General features: G+C 33.1%; 1 protein-coding gene and 1 long non-coding RNA gene across 2 annotated transcripts; one reads left to right on the forward strand and one right to left on the reverse strand.

The window, feature by feature from the left end:
• Positions 1-1,498: 1,498 nt before the first annotated feature.
• On the reverse strand, positions 1,499-3,447 carry LOC130626092 (uncharacterized). Its single transcript, XM_057441198.1, has 2 exons — positions 2,903-3,447; positions 1,499-2,498 (listed from the first exon to the last, which is right to left on the reverse strand). Exon 2 carries the CDS (start codon positions 2,491-2,493, stop codon positions 1,762-1,764), a length of 732 nt encoding a protein of 243 aa, XP_057297181.1. The 5' UTR covers positions 2,494-2,498; positions 2,903-3,447; the 3' UTR covers positions 1,499-1,761.
• A 13,163-nt stretch (positions 3,448-16,610) lies between these two features.
• On the forward strand, positions 16,611-18,576 carry LOC130626010 (uncharacterized). Its single transcript, XR_008981791.1, has 4 exons — positions 16,611-16,635; positions 16,879-16,930; positions 17,770-17,864; positions 18,107-18,576. It is a non-coding gene; the product is annotated as an uncharacterized LOC130626010 (long non-coding RNA).

Genomic DNA, 18,576 nt, shown 5'->3' on the forward strand with positions numbered 1-18,576 from the left:
TTCCGAGTCACACGACTTAAAAGCTTTGGGAAAAACCATAATTGAAGCTACTTGCATGTTCATGAGAGAAACCGTTTGTCAAGTGCTAAACTATTAAAAGTATATACATAAAGAAATGACATAAATATCTATCAACCTATTCATCGCTTGTATCATCGGCTTTAGAATTTTCGGTAAAGAGTTTCAAATGATAGGGTGTCATATTATCCATATTTGACGTTATTGTGAACATTTCGGACAAAAGCTTCTTAACAAACATAATTTTGTATTTAATAGAAACATCTATTATTTTGAGCATATCCAATGGGATCAACACATCATACTTTACGGCTGTAAAAGTATTTGTGGTCACTGATACAACATCAGAATTCGTTTTTTTGACATTCGTCAATAGCAGACATGTTAGAACAATTATTGCAAAGTAGCTAGAAAAATGTAAGATGATAGACGTTCTATTAGGACTTGGTTTTCTATTGCTATCACGGCTATGAGAATCAAGTAAAATAGCACTAGATGGATTACAAGATGCATTAAATAATGATATACAGTAACTTTCACAGGTAAATATTTTACCATCGCTATCTTGGTCTGAACATAAAATTTTTATTAAGTCATTCAATGTATCATTATCCCTCGTTAGTGTTCCAAACATGTTTTGATTGAAATTAAGTTCTACAACAGCATTGTGAACACTGACAGTCGTAGGAAGGTCGAGGGTTGATAAAAATGATGAAGTATTCATTTGGACTTGTAAAGTGCATCAATCTGCTCATTGACATATTCCAAATCATTTGAATTCCAGATATTGACACGCTTGAACTTAGAAAAACAAATTGCAAATAAAGATATACAAAACACTGAATTCCTCGAGTGCTTCCAAATTTACTATGGCTTTGGTGAAAAGTAGCATGTACTGAGTGAATGACAACATGAGAGTTATTTACCTGGGAGCTGATTTTCTGAGAGCTGTTTGCATAGTGAAAATTCGAGTTAACAATCGAATCGCCTGACAAATATGCAAAAAAACCATGGCCTCCTTAAAAACAAATTGGACGAACATTTAATGTTAAAATTAAGTACGCTGATTTAGTATAGTGTTGAGTACACGAGAAAATGGTTAAAATAATATTGCAGGCGCGTGATTCCAGCAACTGGCCTGGTACTATCGCAAACGAGTGGGATATTTCCGTATTTGTGCCCTAGCGCTTCCCACGTCAAGACTGAGACATCTCCCAGTAATAACAAAGGACTTTGTTATACTCATAACGTCTTATGCTGCAACGTCACTGTTAAATTCAATGTCCAAATGCTTTACGTTGCTGTTTTGCTAAAGTGCCATTAAGAGTATTACAAGCTCAAAGGTAAACACTATATACAGAGATTATATACACCCATGTGCTGTATTGTGTAGTGTGTGTAATATGTAAACCATGCCTTTAAATACATAGCGAGTATTTTTAGGGACAACCTCTTCGAAAATTGGTTATACAAAATAGAGTGTAAAAATAGTTAGAATTGCTTTAAATATATTTATCACATTACATCCTACTGGAATGAAATACAGTAAATAAGTATAATGTCGTTAAAAAGTTAACGAGATAGAATTAAACGAATCAAAATAAATAACTAAATAATAATATAATAAATACATTGATAAAATAAAATAAGTAAATAAATAAATATATGAATAAATAAATAAATCAATAAGAATGATTATAATCGTAAATAAAGAAAAAATAAAGAAATAAATTATCTGAATAATCAATTTTGCTCCGTTTGATCAGAACTCATGATACCTCCGCCCCCATAAGTTGGATAAGCCAAATCAAACTTCTCATGAAGTCGCTTGGAATTAGCAGTAAGATCGGATTCTTGGATTGCTCTACCATCATCAACTTTTTGTTTCAGCATGGGGTCTAGCTGTTGTCCAATTGCACCATTAGTGTTGGCAAAACCTGGTCGAAGATTTCCTGGCGCGCTGTTCATACACTTGGCCACAGCAACAACGCTGGAGACAATGTCTCGGTTTCCTTGTCTCTGCAACTGAACTCGGTCTATCAGTGTGTCACAATCATTCTTGTTGTCATCGTTGGCTTTCTTATAATCGGTCTGTTGCTTCCTGTTCATTTTACCAAAATCCAGCCATTCTTCATCCACTGTATGGAGCACATTATTAAAAAATTTTACAGCCTTTTGCCAGGCTTGTAACTCTTTATCTGTTTTGGTTGACTCATCAACTTGATCGTTAAACTCACCGCAGACTTTTGTTCGAATAAAAGTCCAGGGAAGTACATGAGCTTTATTGTAGGTACTTTGCCTTCCATCTTCCATTGGTTTATTTACTGCGGTTCCAACTGCGGCTAATGCCTGTACTGTCGATATTTCAAATGTTGGTCTGTCTTTACATTCAAGAGTGATGTCTCCGTTAAGACCGGCATTGACTAGACCACCAAGTGAGATGCACACCAGAATAATCAAATTTGAGATCGTCATGGCGCCTATAAAAATCATATTTTTTTCATTACAACATGTTATAACATTGTCCGTTTTTAATTACGCCTTAAATAAAGCAAAAGGTTTAGCTGCAGTTATATTAGGATGCCGAAACAACTTTCCTAACATACGCTGTTTTAAGAATTCTGAGACATGAGAATGAGCTTGTATTTTTAAATCGGCAGGCTCGTAATAAAGTTTTCAAACGTTCTTTAAATGTTTACCAATGTTGAGATCAGAAAAATACAAATGTAAAAGAAATTAAATAAAAAAAGTTTTCAGTCTTTTAAATCTCAAAGTTTTTTAAAAGTGATATATCTTGGAACTGTCAAGAGCCTCCTATTATGTTTCACCTAAGGACCGGCCCAGTGGATAAGTTTCCAGTCAAAAATATTAAATATTAACTTACTGTTCTTTATGATGTGTTACCTGAGTTTCTTTCTTCCTTCTTCGCTGATCGATTAAATGATTCGTTCTATATTTCATTTTTACCTTTAGCTTTTATACATTCGCACAAATAACTTGCATTACTCTGCCATAAAGAATACGTTCCTAAAACTGCAAGAGCCATAAAGTTCAATATATTCAGCATTTCGTCGTGTTTTAAATAGTTTAAGAATTATATTCTGTTCATAAAGCGTGAACATTTTCATGCTTGTGATCTAAATAAAACTATTTCGTTACTAAAATAGGATTTGTACAGAACAATCGCATAATTTTAACATTTCTGGATTTTTTTCTGGCAATTGCTTAAAAAAGCATGCACCAAATATGGAATAATATGCCTAATAGATCTTCCTCTTTTTCAAATCGAGATAACAAAATATCTCGTTTTTGGTAAATTAGATCTTTGATGCAATAAATTTTAAGATAGAAGACACAAAAGTTAGGATTCGAATGTGTTGGATAAACATTTGTCTTTATTTGCTCTTTTTTGCACATGTTCATTTTGTTATTATTTCTTATTGAATTTATATTTACGTTTGCACATACATTTAGTATTTACACATTTCAGCATTAAGAACCATTGTAATTTATGGATGCTTGAAATATATGTTTAATAATATTAAAACTATATCTCTGCGTCTTATTTTGTTACTTATCCTCTTACTTGCATCTTAATTTGGACAACACATCAACTTTTTTCCAAAATTCTGTGGTTTTATAAATATTTTAAAACTGAGTATTAATCTCTACTGTAAGATTGTTGATAATTCTGCTCCGTACTATTTTAAAAGAAGAAATCCGTGGTGAACGTTCAATATAATATACTGTGAATTCTCCAATATAGTGTATTCTCAAATAAGTGATATATGGTAAGTTTTGTACCTACAGCACCCTTTTATAAAACTGTTTACAGTGAGCTCGACAAACACATTAGAAAATATCTACTTTGTTAACTACAAAATGGTTTAACTCTAGCTCTTGTGAATTTTTTGGTATGCTGCATGGCTGCTATACTCATCGAGTTTTAATATTCATCCACTAGCATCTACATGCTGAATTTTTGGTCCCTATACCAATAATAGCCTGAGAAATGGGCCATTACTCAAAACTACTCCTTATCTCTATGAAATCCTTATAATCAAGTAAATATAATAAATTTTGTTAGGATTATTCTGATAATTTTGAAAATTACAACACAACATATTGTTAAGCGCAATCATTCGGTAAAGTTTGCCCACGTGAACAAACCGATTTCCGATTTTGTCGGATTTTATCCGAAAATCGGGAGAAAAATCGGTTTTTTAGAAAATTTTAGCATCGTTTTTTATTTACACTACAGGAAGGTGGCATCATCGACTTTTGATCCGATTTTTCCTCTTCTTAAAAAATATACTTAAAATATAGGAGCTTTTTTATATGAATATGTGACGCTTACGTTTATTTCTTGTGTGCAAATAAATACAGCTTCACTGATTCACAAACTTTTTTTTTCATTCTAAACAGGGGTAGAATCGCGTGGGTTCAGAAAATTAGCCGTGCAACTTTAATTTAATGTAGGGTTTATTCTGTTCGGGTCCGCTGGTCTTTAAATTTGTTATGCTCATAAAACACATTCATGGCTCTATAATTAGTAGCTTTTATAAATGTTTAGAGATTTACATTGATGCATAAATACGCCATTACTGTTCCTGTTGATATAAAACTTTGCTAAAGATGTGAAAAGGGCGTTGCTTACGATTTTTACAGCTGGATCTACTTTGAAGATCTGGAAAAAAGTAATTTTGTTCACTACCTTACATGTTTGTACAGTGTTGGGGCGTATATAGGTAGGGGAGTACGATGTATGTGGGAAGAGTACGATGTATTGGAAATTATGTATATTCCCCGCGGTTATTATATATAAAGGTTAGTGTTATTATGCATAAGATGCATTTCTAATTATCACAATTCCCGTAATCCTCGATTTTATCAGAAATTTTTTTTGGAAACATTACAAAACAAGAAATTAAAAAAAGTTTGCGAAGCAATTCTCAAGTTGTAAGCAAAACTGAAACTAGCCAACACTGACATGTGGGAATATATTAAAACTGAATATCTTAGGCGTAGAAGATACCTGAGGACGAGGTTGTGAAATAAAAAATGGTGATTTTTTCCAAATTTGGCTGCGCGGAAATTTGTAGTAGGTTCGAGAAAGATAGATCTCGCGAAACTAAAAAAGAAAAAAGAATAATGACGGAATTATAAAATTACAGATCACAATATTGTCAGTGTTGGCCGACGTAAATCTGTGTTAACGGCATAAATCGTTCTTCGAGGATATCAATTTCAGTTTCTCTCAAAAGAAAGCTTAGACGCAAATAAATGTCAGAGCAATTTCTAAAATTCAAATCCACCTCATAGCAAACCCCGATTTACAAGCAGCCAATCAGCACAAAATTTGCGTGGTATTATTTTTGTTCGGGTGAGTAAGGCCATTTGTGCTTAAAACAAGGGATTTCTCGATATTGACCACGTGAGCAAAGAACAAAAGAAGTAACCACTCCACAAGTGTGGTCAGTATTTGACCGCAGAAAATTCGTTTGAGACACAGCGTAATTTTTCCAACCTTTACTATTCCGATTTCATGGTGGTAAGAAATATAATGCTGGGTTTCCTGGCTAGCAGCAGACATATTTCAACAACATGATTAAAAAGGAGAAATCACAAATAATTATGTTAAAAATAAGCAATCAAAACAAAGTCTATGCTTTAGATGTGGAGTACGTTTTACGAAAGAGCTTCAACTTGCAAAGCTTATTTGTTATGCGTGTGAAAAAAAAAGATTATTTATCTAACGTATGTCGTAGCAACTGCAAGGGATATCAACGTTATCGTAAAGGAAGAAATGATTTGAACGAAAATTGTAAAAGTTTTAGAAGTCAGAATGTCTGAAGTTTAGAATGTCTGAAATGTCATCTGAGGAAAGTTCTACAGATGAATTTTCTTTTGTCAACAAACAAACGCTCTTCAGCACGTTTATGCAACAATCAAACAAAAAAAAAATCATGCCGAAAGAATAGGATGAATTAATGAAAAGATGCAAAAATTAATCTAAAGGTCATAGTAAACTAGAAGATTACAAAGCTGTTTTACCCATCGATAAAAACATTCAACCATTTTATTAGAAAATGTACGGACAAATCGTAGCATTTAAGTAAGGGTATTAAAAAAAAACTTCAAAGATGAGAAGAATTAGATGTTATTAAGAAAGCATACAGATCACAGGACTTGGTGCCAAACTTTGTTGTCACACCCTAAGCTAATAAAAAAGTTCGTTTATGACTGGATGCGCAAGTGATAACCACTGTTATAAAACGAGAGACTTTTCCCATACCTACTTTAGATTCGGTATAGAAAGCTAAATCTCTATAATAATAGCCGTATTCCGTCTGTCTGTCTCTGCGCGGACCCCCCGCTGAGTTAGAAAATGATGTTACGGAAACACGAATATCAAATGCGATATATTTTTATCCGCTTTGTTGCGACGGGTTAATATAAAGGACGGCCGATCCCGTGGATTTTCCACGGGCAACGACTAGTCTATATTATAATGCCCGTATACGTCTGTCCGTCCGTCTGTCTGTCACGCAAAATGGTAGCTTAGCTGCGACGGGCGAACCCTTGGATTATTCCACGGGCTAACGACTAGTCAACATGGAAGGAGCGTACATGCAAATTCAATTAGACGAGAATTCACGTGTTATCACTGTTATGGTATTGACAACAGTTTTGAAATATTTCAAAAAAGAATTACCAAAAAATGGGAAAATGGAAAACATAAAAATGATTTAATCTATGCACTTACCACTTACTGAGTGAGTTAAACTTGAAATAAAACAAAGATAGATGTTTGGACAATCAAGAATATTATTGTTTAGAGTCGAAATAAAAAGTGATGAAATACATGCTGATCCCAGAAAAATTGAAGCATTAAAACATGCCGAATCACCACAGAATGTGGATGAGTTACGTATTTTTGGGGGGATTTTGCACATATGTTTTTAATTTCATAATTAAATTTTCAGAAAAGACTTCAATAGTTCGTGAATTACTACAAAAACACCAACTATATGTATAGAAAGAACATCATCAACAAGCATTTGATCCGCTAAAGAAAGAACTTACACCGGACACGGTATTAAAATTTTGTGATCGACTGAAACATGTTGAGCTTTACACAGACAAATCTCTGGGAGCTATACTTTTTCAGAACGATAAAAATAATCGCGAACGACCAGCAGCATATATATCAAGAACGTTATCATCACGAGAATCCAAATATGGGCCAACAGAAACAGAAGCACTTCCTCTTGTATGGAGTATAGAAAAGCTACACCTGAATGTACACATGGAAAACGCTTTGATGTTTATGTAGATCATCAGGCTTTTAAGTATAGCTTTAACCCAAGAAGCAAGTTAATGCCAAACTAATTTTGTTGGCAACTCAATTGACAGCAATATAATTTTACAGATCATTAAACAAAAGGGAAAGAACACATTGCAGACTTTATTTCCGGGATTAGACGGAAAAATGTAGAAAATGAGTTTGCAAATAATCTGGATTCAGTTAGTATGTACGTAAATTTTGTTATCCAACACGCAGTGCCTCTTACGTTATCTTAAGAAGAAATACAAAAGACAACAAAAAATGACGAAGTGATTAACTTCATGCGGAACGCTATTTCTAGAGGAAAATAGTATCATCCAAACTTCATACAATTTAGTCATATAAAACCAATTTGTGAGGAAAAGACAAGCAGACAAATACGAGAAAATCGATCAATACACAGATCAAAACGTAATGCATCTGAAAAATTTTAATCAGTTTTAATAAAGAGAAGTACAATTGGAAAAAACAAATATATTCACATTAATTGCAGTCCACTACTCAATGATCACCGTTAGAGAGACTAATAGCTAAGAATACACTAGAATTATCAAACTCTTTAAAACTATTAAACCGCCTGTCCATTCAGGAACTGTTACACCGACTGTTCGGGAAAAGGAACAAAATATTTATCGTTTTAAACGTAGAAATAGGTACTAAAATGACACAGAAACACTCCTGTATATATTTTTGTATTTTATTAGTAGATTATAGTCAAAAGCGAAGTGTTGCATTGTCTGTATTTTATCTTCAACTTTATTTTATTTTCTGTATAATATGCATATTTTTGGAGCGGAAAGACGAATTTTCTGTTCTCTGTGCACTACGCTTCATATACCAGGGTATTTTTTCGCCAGCATGTCTCATATGAAAAAGGTGAAAAACCCTGGGGATGAGAGTGTTTGGGAGATCTATCTGGTTATTTACTTACTGTTATTTAGAATGTTTCGACAGTACCTAATTGTGTCAATATCGAACCTACGGTGACTTTGGCTGTCATGGCACAAATCTACCCTACATCATAAAAAAACATACGGCGCCAAAAAACCATGACACAGGGAAGTAGTCCCTCCTGAAGGAGAGCAAAGCACGATAATTTTATGGTAGCACAAAATGATTAAAGACTTGTGTCTGTTTGGCTGCATTTTCGGCTATACGCAATAATTTCATTAGGTTTTTCTTATTGCATATGCAATTTTGACAATGATACTCTTGGTTAATATAATTTTTTTTGGCTCAAGAGAGCTGCTCTTCGGTTGAATCCATTCTACTTTTGGCGACGGTGTTATTTTTCATTGTAGCAAATTTAACATTTTTGACATAAACTAGCATAATAAGATGGTTTCTAATAAGCATATGGATGTGCAAAAAATAACATCTCTTACAAGAAATAGATTTAAAGGTCAGTTAGCAATCAGGCTGCAACTGTAGAACTTATAAAAATGAAACCTCAAACAAAGTACTAAATCACGTGACGTCAAAGTGGTATGACAGGTAACTATGTACAGTTTAACGCACTGTTTAACCCCATTCAGGCCGGGGTATAGGGGGGCGAGTGTACTTCTGGGGGGAGTTGGTACCGATGATGTTTGTCACATGACAATTAAAAATCATGCCTCAAATGCTGACTGTCAGCAATATTTTGGCTGCTGACAGTATTTTTTTTTTGAATTTGTGTTGCTTCATGATAAATCTTTTATCTTTTTTTATAAATATTGAAAATAATGTTAGTTTCTATAATTAAATGTTTTAGCTATTTTTGCTTAGTTCAATACCATTTGAGGCGCTAACGTCTCTTTAATAATAGCCGTCGTCCGTCTGTGTGTCCGCGAAAGCGGCGTCCCGTAACAGAAACACGAAATTTTTAAAATGGGCACCAATACCAAATGCGGTATAATTTTGTCCACTTGTTGCAACAGGTTAATTTAAAGGACGGGCGACCCCGTGGATTTTTCCACGGGCTAACGACTAGTCTCTATTATAATAGCCGTATTTTGTCTGTCTGTTTAAAAGGGTTAACGATATTCCTTTGATCTTTCAGTGTTGTTTGTAGGTCTGCTTTACCTTTCTGTCTTCTATAAGTTTTTTTTTGTAATATTTGGCTAAGAACGAATATTTTTAAGGCTAGCTACCTAGCTAGAGACTGCCTTATTACTACTCTGTATGGTATAAGAGATTTTTATCTCACCCAACATTTATTTTTATGTTAAGGATGTAGCCATTTAGCTAGGTATATCTTTACTTAAAAAGTGAAAGTATATATAAAAATGCAGTTTGGCTATACAACAATATTCAAAAGCAGTATATGATTGTTATTTGAAATGGTTATAGCTATAGGTGGCTACAACTTTTATTATTTTCCTGAAAAACTTTTCTGCAAATAAAATGGCCGAGCGATTGTTTTAGCTGGACGGGCCACGACAGGCTGTTGCCCGTATTTTTATTTAAACCGTAGTTACAATGAAGTTTTTCTGGATATTACCCCTACCTATACGCCTCTTCAACTCAGTTAACTGCGCTAATACTACTCAGCCCTGTGTTACAATGTACTGTGTCTTTTCCCTATGCGCCTGTGCAGCACTGTTTAACTGTACTAAATGCTCAGCCCAGTGTCACAATTAATCTTTTAACTTTCATATACACTTATTCTGCAAAATAAAATTATAATAACCGGTTGTTTCTGCTATGACGGGGTAACGACGGTATGTAAACTCTGTTTTTATTTCAGTTATCGTTGCGGGAAGGTTGTTTTTTAAAAAAATATGTTACAGTCGAAAAACTATAATAGTGGATGCGCTTCAATCGATTTACGACATATTGTATACCTGTACTAAAGCGCTCCACCTGATGGTGTGACACAGATTACGGTCACACCTTGACTTGTGGCTTACCCCGTGGATTTTTTCACGGGTTAACGACTAGTAACAAATATTTCTCAATTTTGAAAAAATTTTGGAGAGCTTATTAGTTGTTTTTTTTTTAAGAAATGCTTACAATCAAATGAGAAAAGCATATAAAAATTATTGACTAGCAACGCAGGTATCAAAGTTTTAGTGAAAATTAAAAAAAAAACACAAAACAGGAAAACGAAAGAAAAAACAAAGGGGGTTTGTGCGCATTCCCTAAAAATAAAAAACAGCGTCCATGGGCGTCAAAGGGCGGTAAAAGGGAAGGGCGCAAGTTTTGTAAACAACTTTAGACATATAAACCAAAACGTTAACATTTTAAGTCCATTATAACATAAACATACCAAAATGCTAAAAATAATCGGAAAAGTGCCGTTCAAAATAGGCGTGGCACACCACCTGCTGTAAATTTTTGGAATTTTTATTTCAATATTTCTAATCCAAAGGGTCAGCTACTAGGAGTTTCAGGGTAATACCATTTATGGTTTCAGAGTTATTAACGAAAGTATGCCAGGTAGGGCTACAGACTTATACAGTATACATAATTAAAAGCAGGCGGTTGGGTAAAATTTCTAAACCAAAGAATGTTACCAAGGTACCAAAGAACTCGTTAGCCTGCATTGGAAATTATAAACATTTACTATTTTACTATTGAAAGTTTTAAGAAGAAGTAGTTATATATCAATAAAAAAAAGTAGTTTGATGGTGATGAAAATGGTACATTGTGGGAACTGTCCGCATCAACAGTCACTACGGTGCTCAGCTTTATATTTAAGCAAGATGAGCCATCAAGTGGAGCGATATATAGAGAGAGAGTTGTACAGTAAAAAAGCTTTTATGTGTGGATATGTAGCGGTAAACAACAGTTCACAATAGATACTTTACTATTTGACGTTAAAAAAGTATTTTTCAACGAAGTTCTTAATAATACCATTGAAATTTTGCTCTGCAAAGCATCTACGACAAGAAGGTTAGGTATGGCTGCCTTTACAGTGCAATTTCTTACAGGATACAGGAGCATTTAGATATGGTGTGCTAACCTAAATTTACCATCACAACTTTGCTCTTCGCTCGGTGTGAAAACAAATCAGATAGATAGATATATTTTTCCGTTAAAATAAAAATAAAAGTAAAATGCTACTAAAAGTTAAAAATATTATCAGCAGAGCAAACCGTCTTATCATCAAGCGCCGTTTTATAGTTGAGCTGTTTCCAATAATTGTATTTTGTTAAAAACGTAAAAACGTAAAATCACACTATACATAAGGTTCAAAAAACCGAGTCACATCATTGTCAGTTTTGAGCACGAACTTCTTTGCAACCCTTTTCAATGTACTAATGTTTGTTTTAAATTTATGCCTTTTATATTTGTTTCACAACTGTGGTTCTCTAGTTTTTATAGAATAGCTACTCACTTTGAGTTGCTTTTAGTGAAAGGAAGTTAGTTTTGGAGAGTAAAGAAATTGTCAACAAACACCCACAATAACTTCCTCACGCACCATCAGGTCACATAAAACATATTATCGGAGTTCCCGCTTTTTCGCACCCGGTTTTGTTTCTGTTAAATATTTCCAAACGTCGCTCTTTAGTTCTGTATAATATTCGATTTTCCGTGTCGAATGCAGTTTCACTATTTACACCGGTTTCCCGATGTAAGCTTCTCTCATCTTGCTAGACAAGAATTTCTCTGGTGTATTTCTCTGGTGTAGCTAATTAGTGCAAACTGTACGTAAGAACGATCTAATACTAATATCAGTAATTTTCTTTTAAATTAATTAATTAATGAGTGGAATACGCTTGTTATCGTTTTTTCCATATTATATATCGTTGTAAAATGTTGACATTTTTAATGACATCACGCTTAAAATTTTTGTTGAGTTTTTTAATGCTTTTTGGTCCGGGTTTTATCGAACATATTATGACCAGTGGTAGACCTGATTCCACTCTTTCTCCACCCATAAGTTTTGATAAGCTTTTCAAAATTGAGTTAAACTTTGAACCCTTACAATACGTGATAAAAGGAATAAAATGGCAGCATTAAAGTGCTTATATCAGCACTTTTTCTATTATGTCATCGGAATTTTGAAATTTGTCTAAAATACAACTAGCTGCTAAATTCAATTACTTTAATTCCAGAATTCTGTTTGAAATTTTAGAGAAAAAAATAATTATTATTTAAAATATTTGTTCTTTTTTACATAACACGAACAAATTCTAAAAATTGTCCAAAAATCGGATTTTTCCCGAATCCGAAAAAATAATCATGTGTCTAAAATTATTTATTTCTTTTGATGAAACAAAGTTTTCCTTTGAGTTTCTTAATTGTAAGGATAATCCTAACGAAAATTATTATATTATGGTTATAAGGTTTTTATAAAAAATAAAGATAGGTATGGGACCTAACAATCTAGATTGCAGGGGTCTAATAGATAAATCTAGAGCAGGCCAAAAAGTGCTATTAAAAAACAAACAGCGGTGAGTATACCCCAGGAGCGAAAAAAATGAAATGCATTTACATCATTCTAAAAACGTAGGTTAGATTTAGCTAGCTGATATAGCTATACCAAAAGATACGCATATACAATCTGCAAATACATTTTGTTCCACCACCACTACCAAAATATTTTTATAACTGCGTTAACTATTATTTTTTAAATTACCAGTTAAAATCTATAGAAGTCCGCATTTTGTTAATACATTCTTTAATTTCGCATGTAAACAACTACTATCGCAAAACTTGCTCATAGCTAAACTCACTTTTTATGTTTTTCGCATGTGTATTTTGCAGAACGAAAACGGATATGGTAATATTTTGTGAAAATTTTGGTACATCAAAAGACAGCTTGTTCACTCTAATTTCATCTTCCCGACTTTTCAAAATCATTTTTATGCAGAACTTGCATGAACATTGGCTATATGCATACTCAAACATACATTACCGATTTGATTTTCTCACACACGGAAGTAAACGACAGTTCAATTTAAACAGCAAAGGCGACGATGCGTATCTGAAGATAAAGTGTTTATGAAGAAAAACACGACCTTTAAAGTAACGTGGTTGCAAATGTTCTTAGGGGAAGAAATTTTTAAAAGAAACTTTGACTTTTAAAAAGGTAAACTACAAGAACGTTGGTTTTTTTTCGACACTATCAGCAACTTTTAATTCAAAAACATGTTACTTAAAGTGTTAAATGTCCTCTTGCATTAGTGTTATGTGTTGATTCGCTACCTAAGCAGAACAACCTTTAGGTATAATATTAGAATTGTGAATAGAATTAATAAAAAAATCAAGAAATTATAAGCTTCAATCAGTGTTTATGGCAGCGACTATTTATACGTGACGTGCTTTAAGATTAAATTTCTATTCGTTTGTGACTCACAAGTATTTGTTTTATTTGTTCGTGACTGCGTTTTTAATGTTGCTTACAGAGAGAGAGAGACAGAGAGAGTTATTCTTTGGTCTTGTTATTCTATCGAGATATTATTGTGGATTGGCTGTCCGTACTCTTCTTTTGAGGATTAAGAAAATGTCATCTAAGAAACGCATGTTACATGGGTAAAAAAATGACCAATTAGAAGGTGTTTCATCAGCAGCATATTGTGCCCAGTCATAAATATTGTAGAGGACTAAATAACGTAGCTGTTAGTCATATAATAAAGATAGTGTCCTGGTTAGGAAAAATTGATATTGCACACAGCGTTAATGATGGTCAAACACAATCCGTCGATAAAATTAGCTGTGCATGATAATACGTCAATCATCCAGACCCTTCGCTGCTGCAAGAAAGTTATTAGTTTTCATCGGAAATTTTAAAATCGGGGAAAAACTTCATTACTTATGATAAACGTGATAAGATCATTTCAGTGAACTCGCTTTTATTCATTATTTTCTAACAAATTAAAATTCAGTTTTTGCTTTTCGTGTTATACAGTTCTTCACTCCGAGCAAATTAAAATTTCACTTGAAACGTTTATCTACTTACAAGAAATTTATAAAATCTGTTTACTATAAAATGCTGAATTATAAACAGTTGTGTGAAAACCTTTGTTTCTAGAAATAAAAAAGAAAGAAAAGATTTTAGGCGCGAATGAAAATATAATGTGAAACAAAGCTATATTAATATGCATTTAACCCTATTTAGCTGGGGTCTGAGTGCAGAGGCCAAAAATAGATTATCCACATAACTTCCAAAGTATACTGAATATTTTTAGTTTTGTAGTAAACATAACATTACAGGCAGTCTTATAAAGTTGACAGCCTTTTTTTCATGTTTAGTTACGAGCTCCACCAGTTACTGGTGCAGCTCGTGATGTAAATAACGACTCTGTTAATTATTTTAAAAAGGAACAACAAAGGTAGTTCTGAACTGCTAAAGACTGTAGTTTAAGTCCACAAATACCACCACGTGGATGCACAAAAAAGCTTTGACGGATGAACTACCGATCCACATATCAAACCAACCTGATTTTTGTATCTGGAAATCTGCATCGCCTTTTTTTGATAGTGCATCAAATGATTCTACAAAATTATTTTCTTAGAAACAAGAATGAAATTGACTTACATGCTCGTGCTTGTTGGAATGGCATTGTGTTTGTTATCGGTTTGCGCAAAAGAAAACCTTGTGAGTACTTTTATGACTGATACATTCAGTAAAAAAATTATTTTGTAAATTTCCAGTGAAACTATCATAGGTTGCCATCATATCTAGTGTTGTACGATGATAAGAGTCAGAGTGTCTAAATCTCAATACCTGTCAATACTATGCAGATATAAATTCTGCTGGTTGTGATTTGCCCAAGTTGGTTCACTGTTCCTCTCAGACAGGAAGAAGGCGTAGTATTCCTTCTTCTTAGGGAATACTACGCCATTAAATAGATAATTTTTGAATTTTCTGTCTTTTATATACTTAGCACAAACAGCTTGTTAGGATGATCTCTCTAAACCTCCAAAAATATTTACGTAGATTCCGTTTGGTTTGTGAACTTAAATGCGCAAAAAATTTAAAGGCGTTAGCCATTTGTGAAAAAACGTTACCCGTGGCTAACATAGAAGCTGTGTTATTTGTACGGTTCAGTTATCTACAGATTTATTCCCGTGTTAGACATTAAATACAGCTGATATAATTTCCGGTTACTCTTCCATCTTTTTTAATTTTAGAAAGACAAGAAGAAGATGGAGGAATATTGCAAGAATCATCCGTTGACATGTCCTGGAGAAAGTGACAGTGGAAAAATGATCAAAAACAAAAGTAAAGAACGCATTAGAAATAAGTCCCAACACTCAGAAACAATCCGGAACAGAAAAAAAGGAACAAGAGTACACGATCAACAAAAGTCTTTTATATCAGAAAAATAATATTTTGTAGAATATGTATGACAGTTAAAAGCAACAACATTATTTATAATTGAAGTTTTGAATAAAATAATACGAGTAGAATATTGTCCATCTTCGTATATAAATCAGCTTGGAGTTGCCTTTGCATGATGGTTAATTTCCCTATTTTTTTAATAGTTAAACTGAAGAGTTGTTCCTGGGATGACAAAATGCTGAATTCCAATTTCTGCTAAAGATATGGATTTTTTTTATAACATCTTTCGAAATATGTTTTTTTGAAATTTTATATTTAGTTATTTTACCATGTTGGTTAAAAAATAAAACTACAGAAGAACTGTTACCTCACAAAATATGTTTAACATTGACACTATTCTCACCAGATTCCAATTGCCTGTTTGTTTGAGAGAAAGGTTGCTTAAAAAGTAAAAATTGACTTGCAGAAGGCGTCACACAATTTTTTGGGGCGAAGTTGTTAGCATTTTGCGGAGGCGTGAATTAATCATATTAAAATTACAGCTTTTAGCCATGCTAGATTAGACCATTTTTGAGGAACTGGGCATTTACTTTCAATATTTTGTAACAAATAATAGATAAAAACTATTGGGTGTTAAAAAAATTACCATAATCGCCAAAAATTTGTATAAAAGCCCATATATGGGTGATAAAGACTATTTTGGGATGAACATGGTAGTGTGTTGTTAATTTTGCTTACATTCGTCCTTTAAAATTGGATTGTATCCGAGGCATATACTTTTTTAAAATATAAGTATAACAAAGTAGCTCAATTTTAAACATATTAAATGTGCAGCTACCTAAAAAAGATAAAAGGCATCTTTGACTGACTTATCTTAAACCGCTCGTGCGAAACTAGCTCTGAGTACAAAACTATTATACGGCAAGAGAATTTAACGAATCGACCATTAGTGCGAGGAAATCATGCTAAGAATATACTCAAAATACAGTATGCGCAAAGCGAGCGTATTTTGAATTAAATTAATTTTGTCTGGGGAGTAGTAGTTAAAGTTATCGTAAGCATTTTTTTGCTAATACACGGTTTCCGCATTACATGTTTTTCATAATTTTGATGTGTTGACTGAAGCTCATTGAATTGATGTGTGTAAATAAATTCGTAACTGAATCTGATATGTGACAACTCTGTTTTAGTGTTATTTATGTTACGGTCAAAGTCTTCTTAATTTTTGCCTTGACTAATAAGCCTCGGTTTCAAGCTGAGGCCTGTTAGTACAAAATCACAAAACCTCTTTTAACAGGTTTGTTGTTTGCTGTATGAATCTGAAGATATCGGATTTTATAAAGATTAAGGTGAGGATTTCAAAAATCTTATTGAACTTTATTTAGAACAGTTGAGAAATAGCAGTACACCAGAGGAAACTAATTCGGGAAAGGTGCACTGCCTTTACTTTTTATTTCTTAACTTTATGGTAATAATAAAGGTTATTAATTTCTTTATTGTGATTGAATCGAAGCGTCACATATTACACGATTTATGCGTGTTATGAGCTTTGCCTTAAATACTAAGAGTTCGATGCTTGCTTTTTTTAAATGTCACCTTATTTAGTTTAGTTCATCCATAACATGCAGTTGTGATAAACTCGAAGTAATTCGAAAGCTACTGTTAAACAATGCTCAAAGTATTTGTGATGAGCCATGAGTTGTTGCAGAATATACTCCATAAATAAACAGTGCGAAGAAATGAAATTTGAAAACTCGCAAAATGCAAAAATACGCGTAGCAAAAAAAAGTGCGCGAAATAAACGCGAGTAACAAACAATACAATACGCATAATAGAGACAAAATAAGCAGGGAACAAAAAAAAAGAGAAGTGCAGTGGCACCACAGAGCAATTGTAAATATTTAGGATCTCCATCTTCTCTTCTCAATTTTTTTAAATGTAAATGCTATTGTTCGACAAGAAATTAATCGCGTCTTTCGTAAGCACAACATTTCCAGAAAATTAAGTCCGTAGTTGAATACATCGAGAATAGCGCCATTAAAATGATTGTATATATTCTTTCATGTTTAACAAACGTTTGAATATTTTGTTTTGATAATGCTAGGTACGTTTCTTTACTTCATTGTTACCCTTATTTGATGTTTCAAGGAAAGGAAATTCATGCTAAAATATTAATATTTTATTACAGAGATCTATACAAAAATGTTGAAGGTTACTATTGTTGCATTGTTATGCATTCTACTCTGTGTGGTGTCTGCTAAAGAAAATGAAAAAAAAGACAAGGTAACGATTTTCTTTCTTCACATTTAACGTGAATTTTCACTCCAAAACGACATGGATCTGATTGGAATGGACAATTGTAATGTCTGGAATCTGATTGGTTGTAAAACTTTTTCGTTTCGATCCGTTTCAATCCAAACTATATTCATTTCAACTTTTCTTGCAGACAGCAACGGAAAATATTTTGCAACATTATTGCAACCCATGGAACCACCACGCTTTCACGAAGGTCTTTTTCGTTTTAGGATTCTCAAGACAAAATGAAAAAATATTGTGATGAAAATCCTTTGTTGTGTCCAAGTGAGGGAGATGCTGGTAAACAAAGTAAGAATAAAAACAAACATGAAGGTAAAACATCCCAATCAAACTCGAAAAAACTGATTAAGATGAAGGAGTAGGCAGTAACCGTGCTAACGGTGGAAGAATGAAAACTGCATTTTATGGTTATACTATTTAGACATTACTTTTTTTAGCCATAGAGTATACAATTTGTTTTATATATTCCGCAGTTTTCTACAAATCATATTAACGCAGTTAACAGATATGAAAATTACTTGGATAGAATGCGAATTTGTAGACATTTAAGCTTAACTAAGTCGTTTTCTCAGCAAGAATGCTATCTATCATTTTGTTAAATCATTTAATGATTTTGATACGTGTAAAAAATTATTTCCAAAATATTTATCATTATTGCTTTGTTCTTGTTGATTATATA

This window comes from Hydractinia symbiolongicarpus, chromosome 14 (assembly GCF_029227915.1).
Source record: "Hydractinia symbiolongicarpus strain clone_291-10 chromosome 14, HSymV2.1, whole genome shotgun sequence".
Taxonomy (NCBI): Eukaryota; Metazoa; Cnidaria; class Hydrozoa; order Anthoathecata; family Hydractiniidae; genus Hydractinia; species Hydractinia symbiolongicarpus.

Excerpts from the sequence above, each read along its gene's own strand:
- LOC130626092 (XM_057441198.1), bottom strand. The coding sequence starts at position 2,493 with ATGACGATCTCAAATTTGATTATTCTGGTGTGCATCTCACTTGGTGGT.